Below are 24,551 nucleotides of genomic sequence, written 5' to 3'. Positions count from 1 at the left end.
AAAAACCCAAACAAACCCCAAACCAAAAACCCAACAATTACTATGGCCATACTGCCATTTGGGAACCATCCCTAGCACCTTCTGTGCCCCAAGCAGTACCTGGGAGAAGGCAGGTTGATATGGGCTAAAATAATTCCCGACTGTGTACTAACAATTAAACTGTATGAACAAGTATACAGTTGTGTGGACCCCTCAAGTCAATGCTCTGACCTGGTTTAGTTCACTAGTACAGTCGTAGCCAAAGGTAGCCATCCATTTCGCAGAACTTAGTAGTCTATAAATCACTTGTCTAGCCAACTAGTCACCTAGAATCTCACTACAGATTAAGACACGCATCACTATAAATAAATGACGACAGACGAGCATCTTCAAGAAAGTGATCCATCCCATCCTAAAACAGGCAATTCTAGAGGGCAGTTTCTCTCATTCTGTCTCATTCCATTGGTTAGACAACTCATTTAGACAGCATGTGTAACAGCTACACAGACTGAATTCAGCAACATGAATACCCTCCAAACACACAGGATATGTACAGCAGAGCAAAACCAAACTTTGCTGTTTATCCTACTGATTAGTCTAAGACTTAGTACTATATTGCATTTCACCCCGATTAGATGCAGGAAGCGCAATACGAAAACATATACTTGCCTTTCAAACCGCTCAGTCCCCAGCTGTCTTTTGGTGATACCCAGTTCTGACTCTAGCTGAGCTGCTCTATTTCTGAGCTGAGTGAAATCTCGACTCTGCACAGCACTGTAAAGTCCATACACTTCAATTAGATAGCAACTATAATCCTCCAAGTATATTACCAGATACAATTATCCAAAATTAAAAGGGCAACTATACCATGCAATTGAGATTAAGAACATTTTTGGGAATAAAACATAACACTACACAGAAAAGTCTATTAGGGTATAGCTGAGGAATCAGAAGCAGGTTTTTGGTATCTTCTGCTGTTAAAGTAACCAAGGTACATTGGCCATTTGAAAATGCAGCTAGATATAAAACCACCTGTGTGTATATACACTTGGGAAGAATGAAAAAACCTGCAATAATCTCCTGGTCATGTACTCACATTTTATTTTCTGCTAAAGAAAGCTGTTCCTTGAGAAACTGAATTTCAGAGTCTTTTTCTTGCTTTTCTATCTGTGACTGAAATTCTTTCTCACGATTGGACAGAAGCAAAGATTCCAGGTTTTTCATAGATGCTCTTTCATTTCCCAGTTGTTTTCTCAGCAGCTCTATTTCAGAATGGGATGACTCACACTTGCTCTGCAGCTAAACAAAGATTTTAAAGTTTTATCTATCTATTATGGTAACCTTTTTTAAAAAAAAAAAAAAAACAAAAAAGAGAAAAAGAAAAAAGGAAGTTTGGGATCAATGACCAAAATTCGCTCTCACTCCAAGATGGATGATTAGTGTTATATTTGCCCTTAGTCAAAATCCTGTATCAGATTTATAAATTCACCCAATGTATATATCAGAATATAAATGTACTTGATAGAAATGAAAAAATGCTATGAAATATATGGATCAATGGATACAGACTGTAGACAGAATCATTAAAGAAGAGAAGGGAAGTTCTACATTTTGTTGCGGCAAGAAACTACTGATTAACCATTTGCAGGCAGGAAATGACAACTGGTATAACAAACCGATATCTACATCTCCAGTAGAGTGGGATTACACTTATTTTACTTAAAGGAGCATCAAGAATAAATTTGGGGGAAAAGGGACAGTGAATAAAATCCAAAACGAGATTAAGGATCTATATATCTTGGGGGAACCTAAAAAAGAATACCCATAAAACCTAGTATGTTCCACTGAAAAGGGAACAATGGAAGTACTTGAAACATAACTACACAAAAAGAAAAAAAAAAAAATCCCAGAGACAGTGAGTCAGGAAAATCTGTATTGAGTCAGCTACAGAGACACAGAAAACTGCCTGCCTCAATCTTAGCATAAATAAGCTAGATGCTATTTTTCCTTCATCTTTTCATGTATGCATTTTAGTATGTCTAACTGAGTTCATCTGGGGTACTGCAAACACTTTTATCTGTATTTTACTCAAACTTAGTTTACATTAAGCACAATGACGCTCACCCAAAGGTCATAGTAAATCTATGAACCGCGACATCCTAACAAACACCCCACCTCTCTAGCACATTCTTCAGAATTTTCAGAGGATAACCACTTGTGTGTTCAAACCAGAAAGATACTGAGAGAACTCAGGTCATAGGCCAAGGGGGGAAAGAAAAAAAAAAAAGAAAAAAGAATTGAAAAAAGAATGGAAAAACAGAAGAAATGGAAAAAAAGAAGGAATAGGAAAAAAAGAAGGAATAGGAAAAAAAGAAGGAATAGGAAAAAAAGAAAAAAAAAACCCAAACAAAAAAAACCCCAAAAAACAGGAAAACGAAGAGAAAGAAGAAGAAAGAAGAAGAAGAAAGAAGGAAGAAAAAAAAAAAAAGGCATTTTTCACTTTCCAAATGATTTGATTTTACCAAACTAAACTAAAAGGTATCTTCAGTCTGAAAGGTCCAGTTTTCTACTAACTGTCAATCAAAAGTCTAGTTCCTTTGCCTATAAACAGTTTTTATATTCTACTTTTTTATTTCAGAACAAAAGAATACTGAAAACTGTAGACAGCATAAGTTATAGGAAAATAAACAGTATTAGAAACACTGAAAGAACAATATTATTCAGCATCAGGTTTAATTTCCACTTCTAAATATACATATGCTACAATCTAGTAATGCAGATTTCTGCATTGGAATACTATGTAAAGTAAGAGCCCTATCTGAAGGTTATACATGGCTGATGAAAGACTGCAAGTATAAAGACTCTCTCTCGATGTATGTTTTGAAGCTCTCCTTCCATTTTCACAAGAGACTTGCTTAAGGCAGAAATCTGAGACGTGTATGCTGCTTCTGCTATTAAACGCTACAGTAAAGCAATATCAGATAATCAAAACTCTACTGCGAAGAAAATTTAAAACTGCTTCCAAAATCCTATAAAAATATCTCTATGTAATTGTGGTAAATTTTAAGAGGCAGCAGTCATTTATTCTGGAATAAACTTTAAAGTTGGTTCTTTAAATAACTCCCATATATAAAAACTAGAAGAGAAGAGTTCTTGCTTCTAACAGCAAAATCAGCTACTGACATTTTAAACTCTATTCCTAGAATTCTACTCCTTCTGCAGAGCTAATAAGGTTCAAAATTCTGCCATGGGCTGCATTTCATTTTCAGATGAGACCCTCTTATTTTAGCACAAAATGTACTCTTGCATGTAGATGATCAGTGAACGCTGACATACTGTCAGTCATATTTATACCGCTGTCACCTGTAAACTCAAGCATGATTAAGAGATGACAGAAGTCACACTAAAAAGAAGTCCACAAACCAGCAGCAGCAGTTCTGACTAAAAGCATTTAGAATTTTGTATATTTAAAATTAACATAACCTAGGTTTTTCCTTTTTGATAAATGCCTGTACTTTGCCCAGTGGCACTTGTATTTCTGGTCACTTTTAACTACTTAATTTTCATTGGGTGGCAGAATGAGTCTGGGAGGTTAACAGAGCAAAGGGAGAGATAAAGCACTGTGACTTCCTTGAAGGATTTATGAGGAACGAGATCCAAAGAGATGATTGTAGAGGGAGCACATCACACTAATTCTAGCTCCGTCTTGCCTAAAAAAAAGCACAAGGAACACAGAGCACTGCTAAGCACCTTAAGATTCTTGATTAAAAACTTCTGTGTTTTAGATATGCACCTTACATGTAACTGCTATGAACCTGAATATGACATCTGGAATTCTGACTCAATTTGTTGACATGGTTTTCATGAAGAGGTCTGTTCATTCCTATATTTAATAGCAGGCATGTGGGAAGGAATTAGGATGAAATCTCTACCTATTTGAGGCTCACTGGACAAACTAGGACCATGTACCAGTTTTATTATATTAAAAAAAGGTCAAAATCTGCCACACAATCTTTCTGTGCTGTTTTGCTACTCATATGTTTTCACCCACTTTCTGAAGAGCACCAGTTCAGTTCCTTTTGAGTATCTAATGTCCATGGGTAGCCCTCAGTAGCCTACGTGATATTCAGGAAGCAGAGATGATCTGCAACAAAAACTGTAACAACCCAAAACCAGAAGACAGTTTATATGTTCATAACGTACTTCCAAAGCCATGTTGTACATTTCCCTTTAAGTTCTTCAGATTTTCAAGTGGGAAGAGGCTCTCTGGGACATCTAAGGCAGTGGAAAGAAGGTTGAAAAGCTGGAAGCAAGAAAAGCAGGGACAGGATCATAACAGGTGACAGAGCACTAGGTATGTTTCAGGTATGCTGTGGAGTTGTGTGTGACATTATGCCTTCAGTCATTCCAAACATGAGAACATTTTATAATTTATAATATATATTTTTTTCCTTAAAATATGCTATTATTTTTTAAGACTTTTTTCCCAATTCCATGTCTAGTGGAATTCTAGTCATGTTATTAAATAAACTCAAACTCCATACAGTTCATTGCAGCAAATATCTCTAAAATATGAGAAGTGGCATTAAGCATAATTTTAAACAGTTGCAGGCTTAAAATACTACCAGACCATTTCAAGGGTGAACTATGGAAAGAAAGATTTCAACTTACTTGCTCCATCTCCGTTTCAAGGGACTCCATTTTCTCTTTCAACCTGCGGTTCTCAGACTCCGCACTGATTAGTGCCAGTCTAACAGAGCTAGAATCTGCTTCTGCTTGATGGCATTTTGCTTCCCAACTTTCTCCTTGTTCACGGGCTTTGTGGTAATTCTCCAAAAGCTCGCAGTTCTCTCTCTCCTAACACATAAAGCTTGTTTGTTTAATAATTTACAGCAAGCTTCACAAAATAGGGATATCTATAGATCTACAGGTATGACATGATATTGGATGTTCTCTTTCCACTGAAAACTTTGCCATTTAGCCAAAACATTGAGAGACTTCTCAAGAACCAGTATTTTGTTCAAGATGGCCACATTTTAATGCTCAAAAGCCATCTGTTAAAAATGGCTAGATTAACATTACAGATATGTGGTATAGCAATATATTGCAGAAATATTTTTTTTACTATTAATCCCATATGGTAGTAAGACAAAAGATTTCCAAGTCTCTATATTATTCACTGTCTGAATTTTTAAGTTTAATAAACACACACGTGTGTATATATATAGAGGGGTGTGGGGGTGTGTGTGTATATATATATATAAAACCACACTGAAATATACTTCATTACTTGTGTACTGCAAAAACAGCTAAGAACATGTGTTCAAACTAACAAAAACATATTAGTAGTAGAATGCAAATAAGTTTTGGCTAAGAAGAAAATTCTTCCATGGAAATATGGTTAAATTTTCATTTTTAGTTAAAACAACAGCTTTTATTAACAGGTTTAATCCATATACTCACTTTAGACTTCAATACACCCTTCAGCCTGACAGTATCTGCGTTTGAATCCTGGGCTTTCAACTTTATATCATCAAGCTCATTTTGGTACTTTGCTAGCTTTTTATATAGTACCTATGAAGAAAGATTTGTTTCATAAGGTTAAAGTACACTGTTTCTACCTTTACAAAAAAACAGAATTAGTGCATATCTAACGCCTATGGCTTTATTAACTTGTAATTTAAACGCTATATAAAAACTAAACCATGTATATTTTGATAAACAAAATTTTGCAATCGTCAAAAATATTTTGTTTCTTCGACTTATAAATAATGCTAAATCTTCTTAAAAAGAAGAAAAACGTCACTAAAAGAATGTAGCAGTTGAGAAGAAAAATACAGATTATTTATTTAGCAGCTAGATGGTCGTAACAAAACAGCCTGCCCCATTTACCATTTAAGGCACAGGGCTCAGAGTCAGCTCCCTCTTTTTTACATGTTACAGTCTCTTAAAAGCCCACATTTGAAAAAGCAGAAGACAGCTAAAAAATTGAATTAACTAATTAAGTGTTTATCTCCTAATCAGGAGAAATAAAGCCACAAGTATTAGGAGAATGCACACAGAATTTCTGGCAACTATTGCTTGAGAAAGAGAACAGAATGAGGAAAAAAACTGCAGAAAGGCTGTCTGTTCAGAAACTCTTCCTTCCCTACAAAATTACTACGAAAATATTCAGCTGCAAGAACCGAGGGAAGGTGGGGGGGAAGGGTGGAGAAGGCTATGAAGAAACCCCTATTCCTGTTGTGAAAAGGTTGCGAGTTGTTGAGAAAGGTGCTCTGGAAATCTGTGAACTTTTCCAGTAAGCCCAAGCGAAGAAATGAGAATGCTACTTTAAATGCTTTGAGTATCACCTAAATTAATGGAAGAACCTACAGAAACCAATACATATTATAGAGGCAAGCCTATTAAAAAGCAGTTGATCCTGTGAAGCTAAGACTTTTTGTTTCTAAGTGCTTCTACAAGCATCCAGGCCTTACAAAGAAAACCATGAGGCTTTTAAAAGTAGCTAGAAGCAACAGGAGGCTGTGTTTTCCAGCTGACCTCGCCAGTATCAACTGTGATTCTGAGAGAAGGTAAAGAATATGATTCCCTGGATACCTTTGGTGGTTAAAGCTACTACAAACCTCGACTTTTCTAGGATACTCAAAGAGGGCACTAAAGAGAAACGATTAGTATGTTTGCAAGAAGAGTTATTTAGAATGAGAGTTGTCTCACCTAATTTTTACAGCACAGAATTAGGCACCTGATCTAAAATAGTTAGCTACACTGCCTCTATGAAGGGAGAGAGACAGGTAATATGAATCACTTTAAAAACTGGGATGGGATGAATCTCCTTCTGGGGGACTTTTCTTCACTTAAAAGGGAGCCTTAATGACTTAAAATTTTTATATACCTAACATCAGGTGAAGTTAATTTGCTCCTTCAAAACTGGGTAGCACTTCTAGAGGAAGAGAAAGCCAGGTGAGCAGAAAGTATTTTCAAAGACAAAGATATCCTAAGCAGTAGAATAAGTGTAAAGAAGAAAGATCAAGTATCAGAAAACCTAAATGAAGGCAAGAACTTGAAGCAAAAGAAGAAAAAACAGAACATTACACAGTAATGAACTATTACAAACATTAAGCCTAATTTCTAGCTGCTTGGAAAACATAGTGATGCATGACATTTTGTGGGCATGAGATGACACTTTAGTTTTAAGTATTTTAACTACTTTCATTAGTAACAGCACACAGATAAATAACACAGTAGATAATGTAATGTTGTATTATAACCAAACATTTCCAGCATCTTTTATCCAAAAGCCACTTTAAAGGAATGTAAATAAATACAATACTATTAATAAAGTTTTGAACTTTATTAAAAATGTGTACTGTGTTAAATTATTAGCAAGTTAAATTCATAAAATTGTAAGCGCTATGGGCCAGTCACAGCATAGCATAAGAAATACTTGCTGCCTCCTTTATAGTACTTTTCCATATAAGCAATAGTTACAACTGCCACAGTGTTTTTACATGAAGACCAGAAAAAAAACATTAGTTAGCTGTTCCTCCAGATAAACATCCAAACCATTACATAAGAATAGCTGGTCCTCTTTATACAAGTGAGCTGAGCAATAAGGGAAAAATCAAGAGTTTGAAAAATGAGTTTAAAAACCAGTTTGCAGATTTAGTCCAGATGAGGGCCCAACAATTCTATGCACTACTTGAAAAATACACAATCTTCCTTTTTATTCAAGGGTTGTCTGTACAAATATACCTGATTTTCTTGCTTAATATTAGAAAGATGCTCTTGTAACCTGTCATTCTCCTGAGCTAATGATTCTCTGTTCTTGTTAGTCTCTGCAAGTTCTCTGTTGGTTTCTTGTAGCTGTTGATGCAAACTGGTGATATCTTTCTCACAGATACAGAGTGCTTCAGCAGATTTTCTATGCAGCAAACAATAAATACTTCAGGCATGACAATACTGCCCAACCTAATACAAATGATAGCTTTTCCAGTGGTTAAGTTTGCAAGTCATGAAACAAAATATTGAAACTTCAATATTTAATAGAGTAAAAAAAAAAAAATTATACATTAGCACATCCTATGATTCATTTTTTGTTATAAATTAATCAACATTTAATAATGATCTTGACATTTTATCCTTACTTTGTGGAACGCTCCAACTCAGAAATCAGAATCTTGAAATCTGAAATTATTTTGTCCTTGAAAAGAAATACAAAATTAAAATAAACCTCTCACCACTCCTCAGTATAAATGGAAAAGAATTTAGGTAAGATTATTTATATTTTCCTTTTATTCAGCTAGCTGATTAATTTAACTATTTAATGCAAAATGGATTGTGGTTTTCCAACTTTCATCATATACTGTTTAGAGCTGAAAATTCTGATAATCTAATTTGGCAAATAAAGGAACAAAACACTATTATCTTCTGCAGAATATAATAACTTTAATTAAATTTTTTAATCCTTTGTGGTTCTAAAGGTAGCATTTAGCTCACACTCCCAAAACTAAATGATGTTTTCTGTCTATTAGATAAGTTATTACAGGTTTTCTACGATGAATAAACTACCAGAGTCTGGTAGTTTGTAACTGATAAAACAAGAATTCTGTCACTGTATTTTCATAAAGAAGGTAGCACAAAGTATATCACTTTACTCCCTTGTCTTTGGATATATAGATATTAAAAGAAGCATAGATAGGCTAAGGAAATGTCTTCCACTGGAGACACAAGAAAGGTGAGAGACAGCCATCTCTTCTCTAAAATAGACACCACTTTACAACTTACAGTTTTAAAAATGCAAAGTCAGTGCTTATGGCAAGATTATTATAGCCTGTCCTGCAATATATTTTCTTTAAGATTTTGTTAAAAATCAGTGCAAATTCTTGAGTTAGTTAAAAAGTACCTTCTTTAGTTTATCCTAAATCAATATCCAGATGACTTAAGCTGAGGTGAAAAACAATGTTTCAAAACTAAAAACTAAGTAGCTTCATTATATAGTTTGAAATCACACTGTGCAATAAACTGCTGCAACTTTCTTAAGTAAACGAGTACCTTAAGGTGAAAAGAATATAATTCAGATGCTTCTTCAATGACAACAAAGGCAATATTATTCGGCACCCTGCATCTCTAACATCAGTGGACCTCAAGGAAGAATTTAGGCTAAATTTTATGATAAACAAAATATTTTACTGGCTAATTTACTCTTCTCCACTTCAGAAAAGTACTTAAAGTCTCCTCTCTTGGTAAGTATAAGCCATACAAAACACCAAACATGAGATGCTCAACACTGCTCAAACCTACGGCTGTTGAAGTCAATGTGAGTTTTATCATTGCCTTGAAACTGGAGCAGAACTAGGTCAGCACTGAGCATTGTTGCAGACACCAACATAAGATAGGTGTGATGACCCAACAGATCCTTTCCCTATTTATCTTTTGTGACGATGTGACTATTTACATGTTAGAACATACTCTAATTGCGAGGCTTTCCTCAAAAGTAGCAATCTTCTCTCTTCCTTCTTCCACACAGTCTTGCAGAGTCGCCTTCTCTTTATCAAGTTGTGCAATCGTTTCTTTCAAAGCACAGATCTCCTCTTGTTGTAGAAGACTTTGTCTTGAAAAGTTATCTGGACACAATCAGAAAGGTCTTATTTTTATTAATTCAACCCATTTGAAATAGAAATTATTCTGATACACTGCTAAAGCATAAAAGAACATGGCAAAAGCTCCCCTTCAAGTAAACACTGAAGCACGTATCTTTTCAAAACATATAAATAATCCAACGGATATTTATATAACTGCATTCTTCCTTAGATCAAGGCCTTAAATTACTTGGCTCAAAACAAATCTATCTTTAAACAGCAAATGTTTAGATCATTAAAAATAACTTTCTCAGGTATTGTAACAATAAAGGCTTAAACAGATTTACAATAGACAGAAGCAACATGCGGACTACAGCATGTAATGATTGATGAAATAAAAGAGATTGATATCCTGATATTAGCCAGTTTTTCTGAAATCTTTTTTTATTTAAATGAACTTTATGTAAAAGTGAGTAAAAGTAATGCATTTATAAAATTCAACACCACTTAAAAATTGCAAAGACGATGAAAAAAGCAATCTACTCATTACAAAATCAAATTCTAAAAGATGTCTCTCCCTATCTTCATTCAGCTAATAAGGTGTTACACACTACATTTACCTTTAAATGGTCAGAGAATCAATCCTTATATGTTCTACATACATTGCATTCACAGAGGAGAACCACAGAAACTCTTCTTAGAGTGAACCTTATATCTCATAAAAACCATGCAGGCTGCAAATTACTCTTTCAATATCAGTGTAATTGGGATTACTGAATGATACTTATTAATCACTTCCAAGAGATAAAACATCCAAAGTAAAATGATCTGTAGCTCAGTCTTTCAGGGACATCACAGCATATATTCACATTCTATTTTTTTCCACAGAATCTCTCTCTATTTCAAAACACAAGATGAAAGGCACTCAAATTTCCACCCCATATTTTTGGATGCATGTCTCTGGAACCTGCTAAGACAGTCTTCAAACCTGGCTCTACAGAAAATTCTGATGGAGCAGCTAATCCTGGAAACCATTTCCAGGCACATTAAGGACAAGAAAATCATTAGTAGTAGTCAGCATGGCTTCACCTGGGGAAGTCATGCTTGACCAACTTGACAAACTTCTATGATGAAATGACTGGCCTCATGTATGAGGGGAGAGCAGTGGATGTTGTCTACATTGAGTTCAATAAGGCCTTTGACCCTGTCTCCCATAAGATACTCATAGACGAGCTGCTGATGTATGGGCTAGATGAGCAGTGAGGTGGATTGAAAACTGGCTGCACGGCCAGGCCCAGAGGATGGTGATCAGTGGCACAAAGTCTAGTTGGAGGCTGGTAACCAGTGGTGTGGCCCAGGGGTTAATACTGTGTCCAGTCCTGTTTTACATCTTCCTTGATGATTTGGATGATGGGGCAGGGTGTACCATCAGGAATTTTCCTGATGATGCAAAACTGGGAAGAGTGGCTGATACACCAGAGGGTCGTGCTGCCATCCAGATGGACCTTGACAGGCAGGAAAAATGGGCTGACAGGAATCTCATGAAGTTCAACAAAGGGAAGTGCAAAGTCCTGCACCTGGGGATGAACAACCCCAGGCACCAGTACACAAGCTGGAAAGCAGCTTGGCAGGAAAGCTGGGGGTCCTGGTGGATGCCACGCTGATGTGCCACCAATGTGCCCTTGCTGAAAAGAAGGCTAATGGTGTCCTGGGTTGCATTAAGAAAAGTATTGCCAGCTGGTTGAGGGAGATGATCCTTCCCCTCTACTCAGCACTGGGGAGACGCACCCGGAGGCCTGGGCCCAGTTCTGGGTTCCCCAGTACAAGAGAGACATGGACGTACTGGAGAGTCCAATGAAGGGCCATGAAGATGACTGAGTGACTGGAGCATCTGTCATGTGAGGAAAGGCTGAGAGAGCTGGGAGTGTTCATCCTGGAGAAGGCTCGGGGGAGATCTTATAAATGTCTATAAATACCTGAAGGGAGGGTGGCAAAGAGGATGGAGCCAGGCCCTTTTCAGGGGTGCCCAGTGGCATGACAAGAGGCAACAGGCACAAACTGAAACACAGGAGGCTCCCTCTGAACATCAGGAAACACTTTTTTTCACTGTGAGGGTGACCAAGCACTGGAACAGGTTGCCCCAGGGAGGATATGGAGTCTCCTTCCTTGGAGATATTCAAAAGCCATCTAGACACGGTCCTGGCTGACTGGCTCTAGGCGGACCTGCTTGAGAAGGGGAGGTTGGAGGTTGGACAAGCTTCAACTATTCTGATTCTAAGCATTCTCACTATTTTACAGAGAAGGAATGGAGGTGCAAAGATCAATTGAAAACTCTGATTATTTTGGATGCCCAAACTGTGACCTAAATTTTCAAGATAGAAAGTATTACATGTTCAAAATAACAACCATGGATTGCTGCACAGCTGAGAGTGCTCAACATTTCTGAAAATTAATAACCAAAGTCTCAAATCAGGCACTCTGAAAATAGGTCATATGTATAGTTAGTGAGGAATTCTGAAAAGTTTGGTTATGCATCACCCCAAAATTCTAATGTACAGACAGCAATAGTGTAAAATACTGCATAACAATATTTAACAGTTTAAATAGCGTGTGCTTTCTCTTTCTGCAATTACTGGCTTTATTCACTGTATTTTCGGCTAAGGAGAAGATCTGACAGACAAGCTTGCTTCACTAGACAACACTGATTTACTCCCTACAAAACTCTGCAAAAGTTGCAGCAAGGCTCCTATAGAAAAACACCACATGATAGTGTAATTAAAAACAATACCGTAAGTTAAAAAAAAAACACCAGGGTTTATTAAGTAGTACAGATAACCTTAAGACTGGCATTCCCAACCTCTTAGTGTTTGTCTCTGAAATAAGTTACTTAACTTGTGTGAAAAACAAAAAGCATAATTTGGATTCCCATCATGTGTCACATGACGTAGAAGACGAACCACTGGGGGACTATACTGCTGTTCTCTCCGCAGACAAGCACTGGAAAGAGACACTTTGCCAAGTGTACATTATTTTGCTGACAAGAGAAGGTAACGCAAGACTTGGAAATCCCTAGTTCCATTCCAGACTCCAAAAAGGGAAAAGGTTTTCTAGTGGGCACACACACTTTCTTTCCATCTTTTCCAATTCTACCTCTCCAAGAAGATGCCATTAGCTGCTCATCCTTTCTCTTCACTTTGGTCAGCCCCAAGTCTTAAGGTTTCTTATCCTGGACTCCTTCCCTACTAATACTAAACTCCTAAATCCACATTTTCCAACTCAATCTCCTTTTACTTCCGATCTCTCTCCTGCTTTCAGCATTGTTGTCCAAGTCCTAAATATTCTATGTGTATAGCTGCTCACAGGTTCTAGCCACAGTGTGTTTCCAATAGCTCCAAGTTCTACCCACAATCTCTGAAATAGTCATCCAATTTTAAAGATCTTTCCAGTCTCTTTAACCACCTCATACTAGCTCTCCTCACTGGATGTCTCTGATCCTTCTTCACTCCCTCCCCTCACATTATTAATTCTCAGTCTCTGATTTCTTGCATTGCCCTAGATTTCCCTGGTGCCACATCTACACTCTGTTTCTCCATTCATTGACTCCCAATCTTGCCATTTCATACTTACAGTCTCCTCTGACAACCAATCCTCCTCGTTGCAAACTCCCGTCCAGCCAATATCCCTATTCTTCACTTGTCTCCGGGCTCTTTATTAACTTTACTTCTCCTACCTATTTCACTAGGATTATGCTGCCTCATCCAAATTGTAATCTCAGTATCGTCTCCTTACTGATCCTGCAGTTAAAACCTCTCAACTTTCTTCTCTTAGTACATTCTCTCCCCACACTTACACTCCTCTCCTTCAGAATCTTCCACTGTTATCCCTGTGGTCACAGGATAACAGCACAATACAGTCTCCATTAATTTCAAGATTCTTTGCCTGGACTTGCCTCACAGTAATGAAAAATGCTAATGAATCTAGATTGGAACATGCTTCAGTCAGATTATAAGAGACCTCAGATGCCAAATTCTGAAAAGTTTCTATGCAGCTTTAATGAACTGATTTTTAATTTTTTTTTTTTTTTGAGGCTTAAAAGACACTTAATTTGGACACATTTCCTGGGAACAATCAAAAGCATGCAACAACACATAGACTGACATGCCTATCAAACATTAAGTCCCTACTTTACTGTACAAGGAGTATAGGACTGTTAAAACAAAATATGTGGATTTTAATGTGGCCAAAACATCTTTTTCTCTAGCCTTCTCAGGAGTGGCTTAAACACCTTAGCCAAAACATTTTAAAAAATTAAGTTCACTTTGAATGAAATGCTTATTCATTTGAATGAAATGCTCATCTCAAATGAAATATTTAAATCCAAATAACCAGAGTTTGAAATTTGTAATTAACAGAAAACAAGATATTTTAATAGCATTAGTCAGCTCTAACATTAGATGTAATTAGCTGTCGGTTAGCTTTTTTCTCCTGTCACAAATTCAGCACTGCATTTGAGAACAGATTATGTCAACTGCATCTATAGAAAATAATAAAAGACTTCTAACACAATACAGTTGTAATTTTGGAAGTGAGAACATATTCCTCGGCACTACAGGAATCTACCTGTATCCAGCTCCTTTACTCCCATAATATAAAAAAGGTGCAACATACAATATAGGATATATACTATAAAGGATGTTTTCCTGATTCCATCATCATCATCTTATGGTGCTACCACCGTCTTAGTGGATCATAAATATAACTGATGTGCTCAGACACTGCACTTTGGTACCAACACACATTGTTCAGCTGACAGTATGTACTGTCACTGAAACTTACTTGCAAGAGCTTTATTACATAATTTTAAAATGTAAAAACCTTCCAATAATGAAAAAAACCAAATGTTTTGCACTTGAAATGTTAAAACAGTCAGAAGTATATTTATTTGCATTCAACACTTTTTCTTTCAATCCATAAGAAAAAAGAAAGACAAAAAGTGGTCATGTAACAATTAGCCTATTGAATTTTATTACAAAAATTGTATCTGTCACTCACCAATTTTTTCATCCAAAAGCATAATTTTCTCCTGGGTAAGTTGCATTTCATATTTTTTCCTAACAAGGCTTTGCTGAGTCTCTGAAAGACTCTGTTCTGTCTTTTCATTCAATAAACTGCAAAAGCAGAAGCATTAAACAGGACAATTCAGACATTTATATATTAATTTTCTCCTTTTTGAAATGTCACTAAAATTGCAAAAGTTAGGAAAAAGCAAGATTCTTCTCTATATATTACACCATTTGGGAAATTTTATTAATGTTAACCTTAATCTCTGGATATTAAAGTCTGAATACTCCTGTAAAGAATCATAGAAAAGTAAGAAGAATTCTTTACAACAGGTGGACGTAAAAACTTCTAAAAAATTATTAAAATAAAAATCATCATTTGGGACATGCATTGGAATGCCTGACCTATTTCAAGTTATAACGAAGTCATATGTTCAAATCATGTAGTAATATTAATGATTCTCAAACTGTTGAAACTGAAGAGAACTATCAGCCTGGTTTGGCAGGGGAAAGAAAAAGATATTTTAGTAGCAGCAACTAATCTTCAACAACTCAATTTTTACAGTATTCATTAATCTGACAACTTATTATAAAGCAGCAATAACTCAGGACTGGATTTGCAAAGGAGTTCATGTTATTTTAGAAATCACAGTACCCTTAGAAAGGTATTGTGGGCCAGCACAATATTGCACGCTAGCACCCAGCATTCCCACCGATCAAAATCCAACAAAAAAACTACAGCACCCATGTGTCAACTACACCAGTCGTTTGTAACGACACATAGGTTTAGGGGAGCGTTTGCCTAGCTGAATTATATTTAAGGAAATAAAAGAGGAAAAAGTCACAGTATCTTCTCTTGCAGTCTGCTCACTCTGTAGCCTAGTTCAGTCTGTGATCTAGTCCTTCGTATCTCTCCGCACAAACTTCACACGTGATTGATCTTTCCCTCCAGTCAGTAAATTATCCTTTTTAATCTTTCAGTCACTGACCTATGCTTTCTCCCCTAAAGGCTTTGATTGAGTCTAGTCCCACTACATGCTTCTGAACATGGTTAGGAACTCCAGTTGAGCAGCAGGTTATAAACCCTATGCAAGGCTTCAGTTTTATTTCCTCTCTTGAAAAAGCTCTAATACTAAGAAAAGGATGTTTGAAACTAACTACACGTGACACTCACTAGTTTATGTGTGAAAATGAAAAAAATTTTTTTTTAATTCATATGCAATTTACCAAAAACCATCAATCCCTGCAGCTTCTAATAGAAAGCTCCTAACTCTAAGTCAGAGTGAATTTCACTTTTTCACTGAAGATGGTTTTCAGCATATGAAAATATCAAGAAGCCAAGAACATTTACATATAAATAAGCAATGAGGAAAACAATTTCATTCCAAAAAGAAGGATGGCTCGTAAGAACAACTACCGTAAATTCCTTTCCCTTTGAGCTATATAACAGTTATGAAAACCAACGAACATAGGCTGACACTACTCGTCCAACTAATGCAATTATATGCTTTTACTTACCTGAGTGAAACATATTCAGCTTCCTGTCGTCTCAGCTCAGTTTCAGAGTCCAGTGCTCTTCTTGCCAATCTTTTCATCTCAGTTTCCAGAGAATCAATGGTGTCTTTCATTAGCGCCACTTTGGACATCTGTTCTAACCGTTCACTATCTAACTATAAATATAATTAAACATTAAAAGCTGGAAAAAGCTGATTTATACATAGAATTTCTCCTATTAATTCAAATTCTACTCTGTTTTTAGCACAAATCTTTTACTGAAGGAGAAATGTCCAAGTATCTCATTTACTCAGGGCCTGACTCCAAGTCTACTGAAGGTAGTTGGCAAAGAGCTGAAATGTGATTTTCACTTCCTTTGAAGGACAATCAGTTTCCTGTCTTTCAGATCTCTGAGAATATTCTCATTTATTAAAGTAAATTTTAGGTTGGTGATTATGCCCCAGGGCAAAAATGTTTGGCATTGATCAACACGAGAAGTTTTCAGTGCAAAATAACGTAACAGAAAACATTACTATTAGTGTACGAAGGGAGAAATCGCAGTTTGGGATACAGCACTACCAATGATGGATTTAGGCCTCTACTAAGTCATATAGCTATGCCGGTAACTGGATAGAGAAATCACTGTAAAACATTTGCATAAAGCACTATATGACCAAGTTACCACCATGAGATCTTTAAATCTGGACCTGGAACAAAGAATGGGTCCAGAAACTCTTGCACAGACTCCAGCAAAGCTAGTTTGAAATCTCCATATTTAAAAAAAGCTGTGTTTCATTCTTACAATGCTTACACTTAACATTTAAAGAACTGTCCTTTCTAAATTATTTGAAACAGCTCTTTTAAAGTAAAAAAATTCTCACCTCATCCCTCTCCTCATTTACTGATTCTTTCAGTACTAATTTCTGTGTTACTATAATCAAAGGTCAGACCACTGAAAAGCAAGTCAGTAAGCCTCTGGTATGCAGTAACTTTTTCAATACTAGTGCCATAAATTTCATATTGATGTATCGCCCTCAAAGGGTACTAAATGAACTGAAGAAGTAAGATGATGTACCTAAAACAGGACTATTCCCAATACTCACTACACATCATTTGTCAAGCGTGTGATTAAAGCTAATTTACTACTCTGAGTACTCTGAGCTATTTAAGCCTACAGTGTATTCTTCATCACAGATGCACTCAGTTTAATATTATAATCCTTGGAACTATATTTATAAGCTTGGTAGGATTTAAAAGGCTGAAGGGGAAAAAGAAAATGATCCAGAATTTATAACCACAAGATCTAGAAGAAAGATACACTACAGAAATCAATGTTAATCTATTTAAAAATCAAGTTCTACTAAGACTGTAAATATATTTAAGATTTATATTCATTTTATTAATGTTTTAATTTTCTATTTTAGTGCCATATGTTAGCAAACAAGTGCACACACAAGTAACTTAAACCATATTAAATAGGACTTGCCAGAACAGTATAATTACATTTTGTTTTGGAGCATCAGGTCTTGACGGTATACAATCACAAGATAATTCACATTGGAATGGACTCCTGGAGGTCTCTAGTCTAAACTCCTGCTCAAAGCAGGGCCAGCTCTGCGGTCGGGTTGCTCAGGGCTTTGTCCAGTCCCATCTTGAAAATCTCCAAGACTGGGGACTGCTCGACTGTCCTCATGGGAAAGAAGTATTTCCTTGTATTCGGCCTGAACCCTTCTTGTTTCAACTGATGCCCATTGTTGCTCATCCTTCCACCATGCACTGCTGTGAAAAGCCTGTTTCTGAGTTCTTGAGGAGTACTGGCAGGTAGGACTTAGGTCCCCCTTAAGCCACCTCTACTCCAGGTGGAACATGCCCAGTTCCACCAGCCTCCTCTCACAGGAAAAGTGCTCTGGCCCCAGGTATCATGGGAGTCCTCCATTAAACTCACTCCAGTTTGGCAATGTGTTTCTTGTACTGTGGTGGGGCAAAACTGGATGCGGTGTATTCCAGATGTGGTCTAATGAGTGCTCACTTCCCTTGAGCTACTGGCTGTGTCCTGTTCACACAGCCTCGTACACCCGTGGCCTTCTTTGCCACCATGGCATACTGCTGGGTCATCTACAGCTTGCTGTACACCAGGGCCTCCAGGGCCTGAATTTTCAGCACAGCTGCTCCCAAACCGATTGGTCCCCAATCTGTATTGGTGCCTGTAGCTCTTCTTTCCAAATTCAGAACTTGGCATTCATCCTTGTTGGACTTCAAAAGGTTCCTGTTGTCCATTCTTCCTACCTGTCTTGGTCGCTGTGGATGACAGCCCTGCTTCTTGAGTATTTCAATGGTTTTCCCTAATTTGGTATCATCTGCAAACTTTATGAGCATGCATTCTGTTGCCTCCTTCAGGTCACTGATAAATATGTTAAACAGGACAGGCCTCAGTACAAACCCCTGTGGTGCTCCATGTCTCCAGGCCAAATTAACTGCTACCAGATAAGACCTCAGCTAGCTGCCCACCCATCCATACCATAACATCCTAACCTGGATACAAGAACACTGTGGGTAACAGCGTCAAAAGCCTTGCTACGGTCACAGCAAATGACATCCACTGCTCTCAGCCTGTTGTTTCCTGATAGAAAGCAGTCAGGTTTGTCCTGCAGAAATAACCATGAACATCACCTGTATTACATTTACAATTCCATAAAGAATTATTTTCCCTTACATTTTGAATACCAGTTTCTAGCTCTTCAATTCTCTGTTCCAAATGAGCCTTTTCATTAAAGGCAGTCTCTTGGGAAATCTGTATGAAATAACAACAACAGTAACAAAATCACACATAGAACAATCTGAACTCACCACAGACATGTAATGCAATTAACTCTCAGGATTCGAATGAAAATCTTTAGCAACTTTAATTACAATACTAAGTAGTTTTCACGTTAAAATAACCTTGGCAGGGGTGGGGAATCAAACCTTTAACTGCTCCCTGAGGCTATCACGTTCTGTAGTCATCCTTCGGAAATCTGACACTGCTGTATCCCTTTCTATCTCCACATGTCTTAACATAGCTTGAGCTGCCACAGTACTTTTAGGAGTCCGGGGGCATTTGATAACTTCATGACGAAGTCGGGAAATCTCTTCCTGTGCCTGTTTTTAAAAACAGCAGCATAACAAAAAGATAGAATAGATAATATAATATATTACTGTGGCATATGGCTGTTAATGCAGAGCATCCCAGAAACTGTGCAATATCAAAGATGAAGTAATGATTTGTGCATATATTCTTTGATTCAGGAAAACATTAATAACTCAGGACAGCACTTACAAACTTGTGTTTAACTGACAGATTCAAATCACAGAATTTCCATGACTTTTTTTTCTATTTTTTAAACAAATGTTTCGCATTTTTTTCTTTTTTTACACAAAAGTAAAAATAGGATTTTTTTCCTTGTACATCACCTTAAGTTATTTTAATTAGTCATACAAATATAAATAAAATTACCCGTTCATAAAGATTGACAATTTTGTCTCTCTCAGCTCTTAAAACTTTGAAGTTACCCTGAATTTCTGCCACACGGCGCTCATATTTTTTCAGCGTTGACTTAAGTTCTTCACATTCTCTCAATATTTTCAAAACTTCTGGATCAGAACTCACTCCCTTAAAGAACAAGGTGATATAAGGTTAAAGTAGAGAAACAAAACTTGATATGCTTTCTTACTATATCTGGTTTGGAAATTTCTATAAAAGATTTAATAAGCCTTCAACCTAGTAACCTCTAGACAGTCAAGACTGTACATACATATTTCTTAGTATTAGAGCCCAGATATACATACCATTTTCTAAAATACACTAAATACACTAAAATACATTACTTTGAGCAGCAAATGTCTATCACAAATGATACTGACAATCATGTTAATAATTACTTAAAATGTAAGCAGTTGTCAGTAACCGTTTAAAGTGATATACACTCATGAAGTGTAAAGTGGCAGTTAAGTTCACATTATTGGCCCATTCCTATCTTATGCATCCTTCTGTTTACAATCAATTAATTTTTCTTCCTGGTAATTATGGCTTTGGTAGTTTAGCATAAGATAAACCAACATTTTAAAAAATGTGTTCCCCCTCTTCCAAAGTGTTTTTCCAAGCTCACCTGGCTGGATGAAAATTTTTTTGACATGCTGCCACAAGTAGAGGTTCGCTTAGGACTTGAAAATGCGTTTCTAAATACCTTCAGCAAATTCTCAGTCTCACGTTTATAGTAGTCTCTGTCCTCTTCCAATGTCTTAATAAAGGCACCAAGCCTTGAAGGTGACTTCCCTTGCTTTATTTCAGCTTCTGTTTGTAAAATAACCTGCATGTGCAAAAATGAGAGAATTCATTCACTGAAATAGAACTTCTGTAATGAATGATACTTCAATGTAAAATGGATAAACAAACTCTTCAAAATGAAGATGAAGCAGATATCTAATTAAAATAAATATCCATTTAATACTTTAAAGTAACTTCTCAATGTTTGTATTTTCTCTTTTTTGTTATATTGCAGAATATGTCTGAATGTCCTTCTAAAATGGATCTAACAGGACAGAAAAGGACATAAAAGCTGAATGTTAATTAACTTGGAATATATCTGTTCAAAACTAAGGAGGACAATTAAGTAGTTTTGTATTGGAATATCTAATGAATTTTTAAATATGAAAGAAATTAGGCCACTATGTTTGCTTAAGATCATGAAAGATGCATTTCTGAAATGGAAATAAAGTAATGTGCAAATAAGTATAGTTGAAATCCAGGAAGTCATGTAGGGGCCTAAAACAGATTTTGAAGATGAATTGCAATTCCAAAGTTCAAAATTGCACACCAAATCCCTCTCCGATACAATCTATCTGTTGGAAGTGCCTGGACTCATGAAAATTTAAGCACCTAGGGAATAACAAACTCTGCAAATTTATTATCTTTTAAAGACACATGCAGAAATAGCTCTTTAAATCCCTGAAAAGTTATAAATTAATCACCTAAATCTCTCAGTGAATCTAGCTCTCAAATCCCAAACGTTCTGGCTAAAGGATCGAAATCTTTCCAGGGTAATCGAGCAGTAAGCTCTACATGGTCAAAGTGTGGTTTTTTTCCAGAGGGGGTTCTTTGCAGGACTGTGGCATAAGCTCAAATATTTTATACAGGAAAGAAAAAAACCAACCCCTCCCACCCCCCTGAAATTCGAGACAAATCTTTAAATTACAGTAAGAAATTATTATCTTGAACACATTAAAAAATTCCCTATCAATTTATACTGGAAGCAAGTGAATGAGTCCACTTAATAAATTCAAATGTTAATTTAAGTTAGATTTACCACTGGCAAATATTTCTACAATTACAACATTGTATACATTTCAAAATATTCCAGCAGTATCGCTACACCTTAATATTAAGATAAAAATTTTAAAGAAAAAATGTTACTTCTTTCTGTTTTGCAAGTGATTTACAAGGTATTCAAAACAGTTATATGCAATTTTGTAAAAAAAATTAAGATTTCAAAAGCAAAATAATTACAGGCTAGTTGCAAAACAGAAACAGATTCCCATCCATCTAGAGACAGAGAACTACAAATGAAAACAGATATGTTTACCCATTCTATAACTTGTCTGTTATCAGTGAAAACAAAGCAAGTGAAATTCACTTGTACGAGTATTAACTTCACGTGGAAATGACCTGATTTCATAGCTACATATATATTAAGGATACATGTTTAACTCACAGATTTTAGTGTTTTCACTGTGTGTTCCAGCTTCTTTATCTTGTTCTGCTGGTGTCGAATTTGAATCTACCATAAAAAAATTGAGAGCAAGAGATGCATTTATTTATTATTTATAGTGTAAATCCAGCATTTTAGCTCAACTGTTCCAGTCCAAAGCAGCATTTCGTATGTGTTTTCTAGTTTGACTAGGCTGAAAACATACTATTAGTAGCAATAAACTTAATCTAGAAGGGAATCAGTTAAAAGTTTTATCTTCAGATGCAGTCCAGGATTAGGAAAAACAGTAACAGTTGAGTTACTCTCAGCTGAGTGAATGAAAAAGGAAGCATGGGATACCTTTTCCCAGAATTGTCTTACCGAGAAACTTTTGAAAACAGGGACAGTTTGACTATACCCGTGGGCTAAAGAAATAAGTATGTAGTTACACTAATTGCAGACAAAGAATATGCTTTCTCCCATCTGACCAGTACTACTAAATCACATAATTGCATGTGCATAGAATGCAATTTTCCATTATCCTGTGAAATCAAAAGCAGTTTTCACTGAAATTACATTCATTCCAACTGCAAGCGTGATTTTAATCCTTGAACCATTCTACACTTGAAAAATACCACACTGGCCAGAACCTACTCCTCCTTCATCCCAGCAAATATACTTCAAAGCAGAGATGAAAGCTAGAAATTCAGCCGAAAAGGTAAAAAAAAAAAAAACAAAACCCAGTCAGTTCCCCATAATATTAGCAAACATTAAAATATCACTGCACAATATTAATTCTAATGGGGAGATACCTTTGCTTCCTCAAGCTCCTTATCAGCAGTATTCAATAGCAATTCTTTTTCCAGCTGCTCAGATAGTTTGCCAATTACAGTCAGTTCTTTACACAGATGATCATTTTTACAGGTGAACCTATCCACTTGACTTCCCACCACTTGCTTCTTATCAAGCAGTTGTATGACATGTTGCCTTAGCTCATGGTTTATCTTCTTCAGATTTTCAATCTATGAGGACGAGGAGGAAGAAAGTATTTTACTTCATCTTCAAGGATTCGCAGGAAATATTTCATAATAAGAAACTCCATTGTTTGCACAGGCTGATCCTGTAATGCATGAGAAATCAGTATTGCTGAATACTGAATTCTGCAAGGTTCGCTTTATTCTAATAGTCAGAAAGTTTTCTTCAGATACTACTAGCAGTGCACAAAAACACATTTTAAATTATTTAAGAAGACCTGAAAGATGCTTTGTGACTAAAAGCTTTTTGAGTGGGCTCTGTCCTGTGACATTCTGTGGCAGTTAATTTTGCCACTTCTTCTGTTCAACTGGTATGCAAATATATTAGGGGAGTCAGTGAAAAAATTATTAATTTCTTTACATCGTCATTTTATTTTTATGTTTTCATCAAGCCTGATCCAGCTAACGCTACTGAATTAATAACAAAGCACAGTTATAAACCTGAAAATGGCGTAATTATGGAATGGTTGAGTGGAAAAGTAGTTTTTTAAAAAAAAAACAAACCCACACCACAGAAAGCATCCACAAAAGGCCATAGAGACAGCATCTGTACATCCGTGTTTTGGGATTCCCGCACTTTTATTAAGTTATAAAATTTTGGTAGAAAACAGCTCTGCTATTACTGGAGGAAGTTCACAACGATGCCTGCTTGACATGGTGGGAAGAGGAGTGCTAATGAAGGGTCGGGAGGTTAAATCCTACTCTGCATCTGAATGTACAAACATCACTTAAAATGACAAAATTGAAGTCCGACTCGGGTCTACACCCTCAAGCCTCAAGTAACTGACTTACACCAAAAGTGGGTTTGTTGCTCCATACAGCCAACCTGTATCATATCTCAAGGGTCTTTTCCAACCTAAATGATTCTATAAGTCTATGATTTTCCCCCCTCATCTTCTCTTGGATAACCAAGAAAGTTCTAGCAAGCACTCAGAGATACCGTATTTAGACTACAAAATTAAGGGTTCTTCATGGAAAATACCATTTTAGCAATTTACTCTGCTTTATACAGACAGGAATTATAATTTGAGCACCTTAACTAATTACAGTTGTGCTCACAATGCTATACGATGAAAGTGGTCTGTAAGCAGACTAAATTACCGATCATTTAAGGCTTTATAGACTAAAAAAACAATACCACACTACCAAAAAACACTTATAGCCATAAAAAATCATAAAGTGCAAACAGCCTTCACTCCTGTCATGTCCCTGCATTCTGCTCTAGCTCATGACAGCTTGTTCCAGCAATATAAACTGGGGAGGGAAATGCTACCATTTAACTTCCTAGGCACAAAAGGATGCAGAAAAGCATCTTTTTGTATTTCAGCTGTATCAAAATAGAGGAAATACATGATAATAAGAAACACGGACATAACTTATGAATTACCTCTCTCTGTCAGCATCCTCTCAAATATAAAGCAAGGCCAGAAACATTTTTAAGTGTTCAAATTCTGTTCAATTCAGCTAAACATAGGGATATGGAGCTAGTTATCATCAACTCACAGTACTGCCGCTTATGTTTCCTTACAAATCCACAAACGCTCTGAAATATGGGAAGGAAGAAAAAGATGGAGTGCTCTCTGGCAGCTTTCTCAGAATAACTATGATAAGGCAGGGTCACTGGAACAAGTCTCTCAGTGAAAGATGAATGAGCCACAGTGAGACAGGGCAAGTGGCAAGCAC

General features: G+C 36.4%; 1 protein-coding gene across 1 annotated transcript; it reads right to left on the bottom strand.

Annotated features, from left to right (window-relative positions):
• Window positions 1-644: 644 nt before the first annotated feature.
• Window positions 645-22,856, bottom strand: TSGA10 (testis specific, 10; the record flags this gene model as incomplete). The annotated part of the gene is made up of 16 exons (XM_009578200.1): window positions 645-753; window positions 1,076-1,278; window positions 2,842-2,940; window positions 4,651-4,836; window positions 5,443-5,553; window positions 7,732-7,900; window positions 8,124-8,179; window positions 9,448-9,602; window positions 14,610-14,725; window positions 16,136-16,287; window positions 18,825-18,902; window positions 19,076-19,249; window positions 19,605-19,756; window positions 20,286-20,457; window positions 21,859-21,924; window positions 22,647-22,856. Coding segments are annotated over 16 exons (2,208 nt in total), but the record flags the coding sequence as incomplete, so codon positions are not given.
• Between the last annotated feature and the right edge of the window lie 1,695 nt (window positions 22,857-24,551).

The sequence above is a fragment of the Fulmarus glacialis genome, unplaced genomic scaffold (assembly GCF_000690835.1).
Source record: "Fulmarus glacialis isolate BGI_N327 unplaced genomic scaffold, ASM69083v1 scaffold4695, whole genome shotgun sequence".
In the NCBI taxonomy this organism is placed as follows: Eukaryota; Metazoa; Chordata; class Aves; order Procellariiformes; family Procellariidae; genus Fulmarus; species Fulmarus glacialis.
This window is presented reverse-complemented; position numbering and strand designations above follow the sequence as displayed.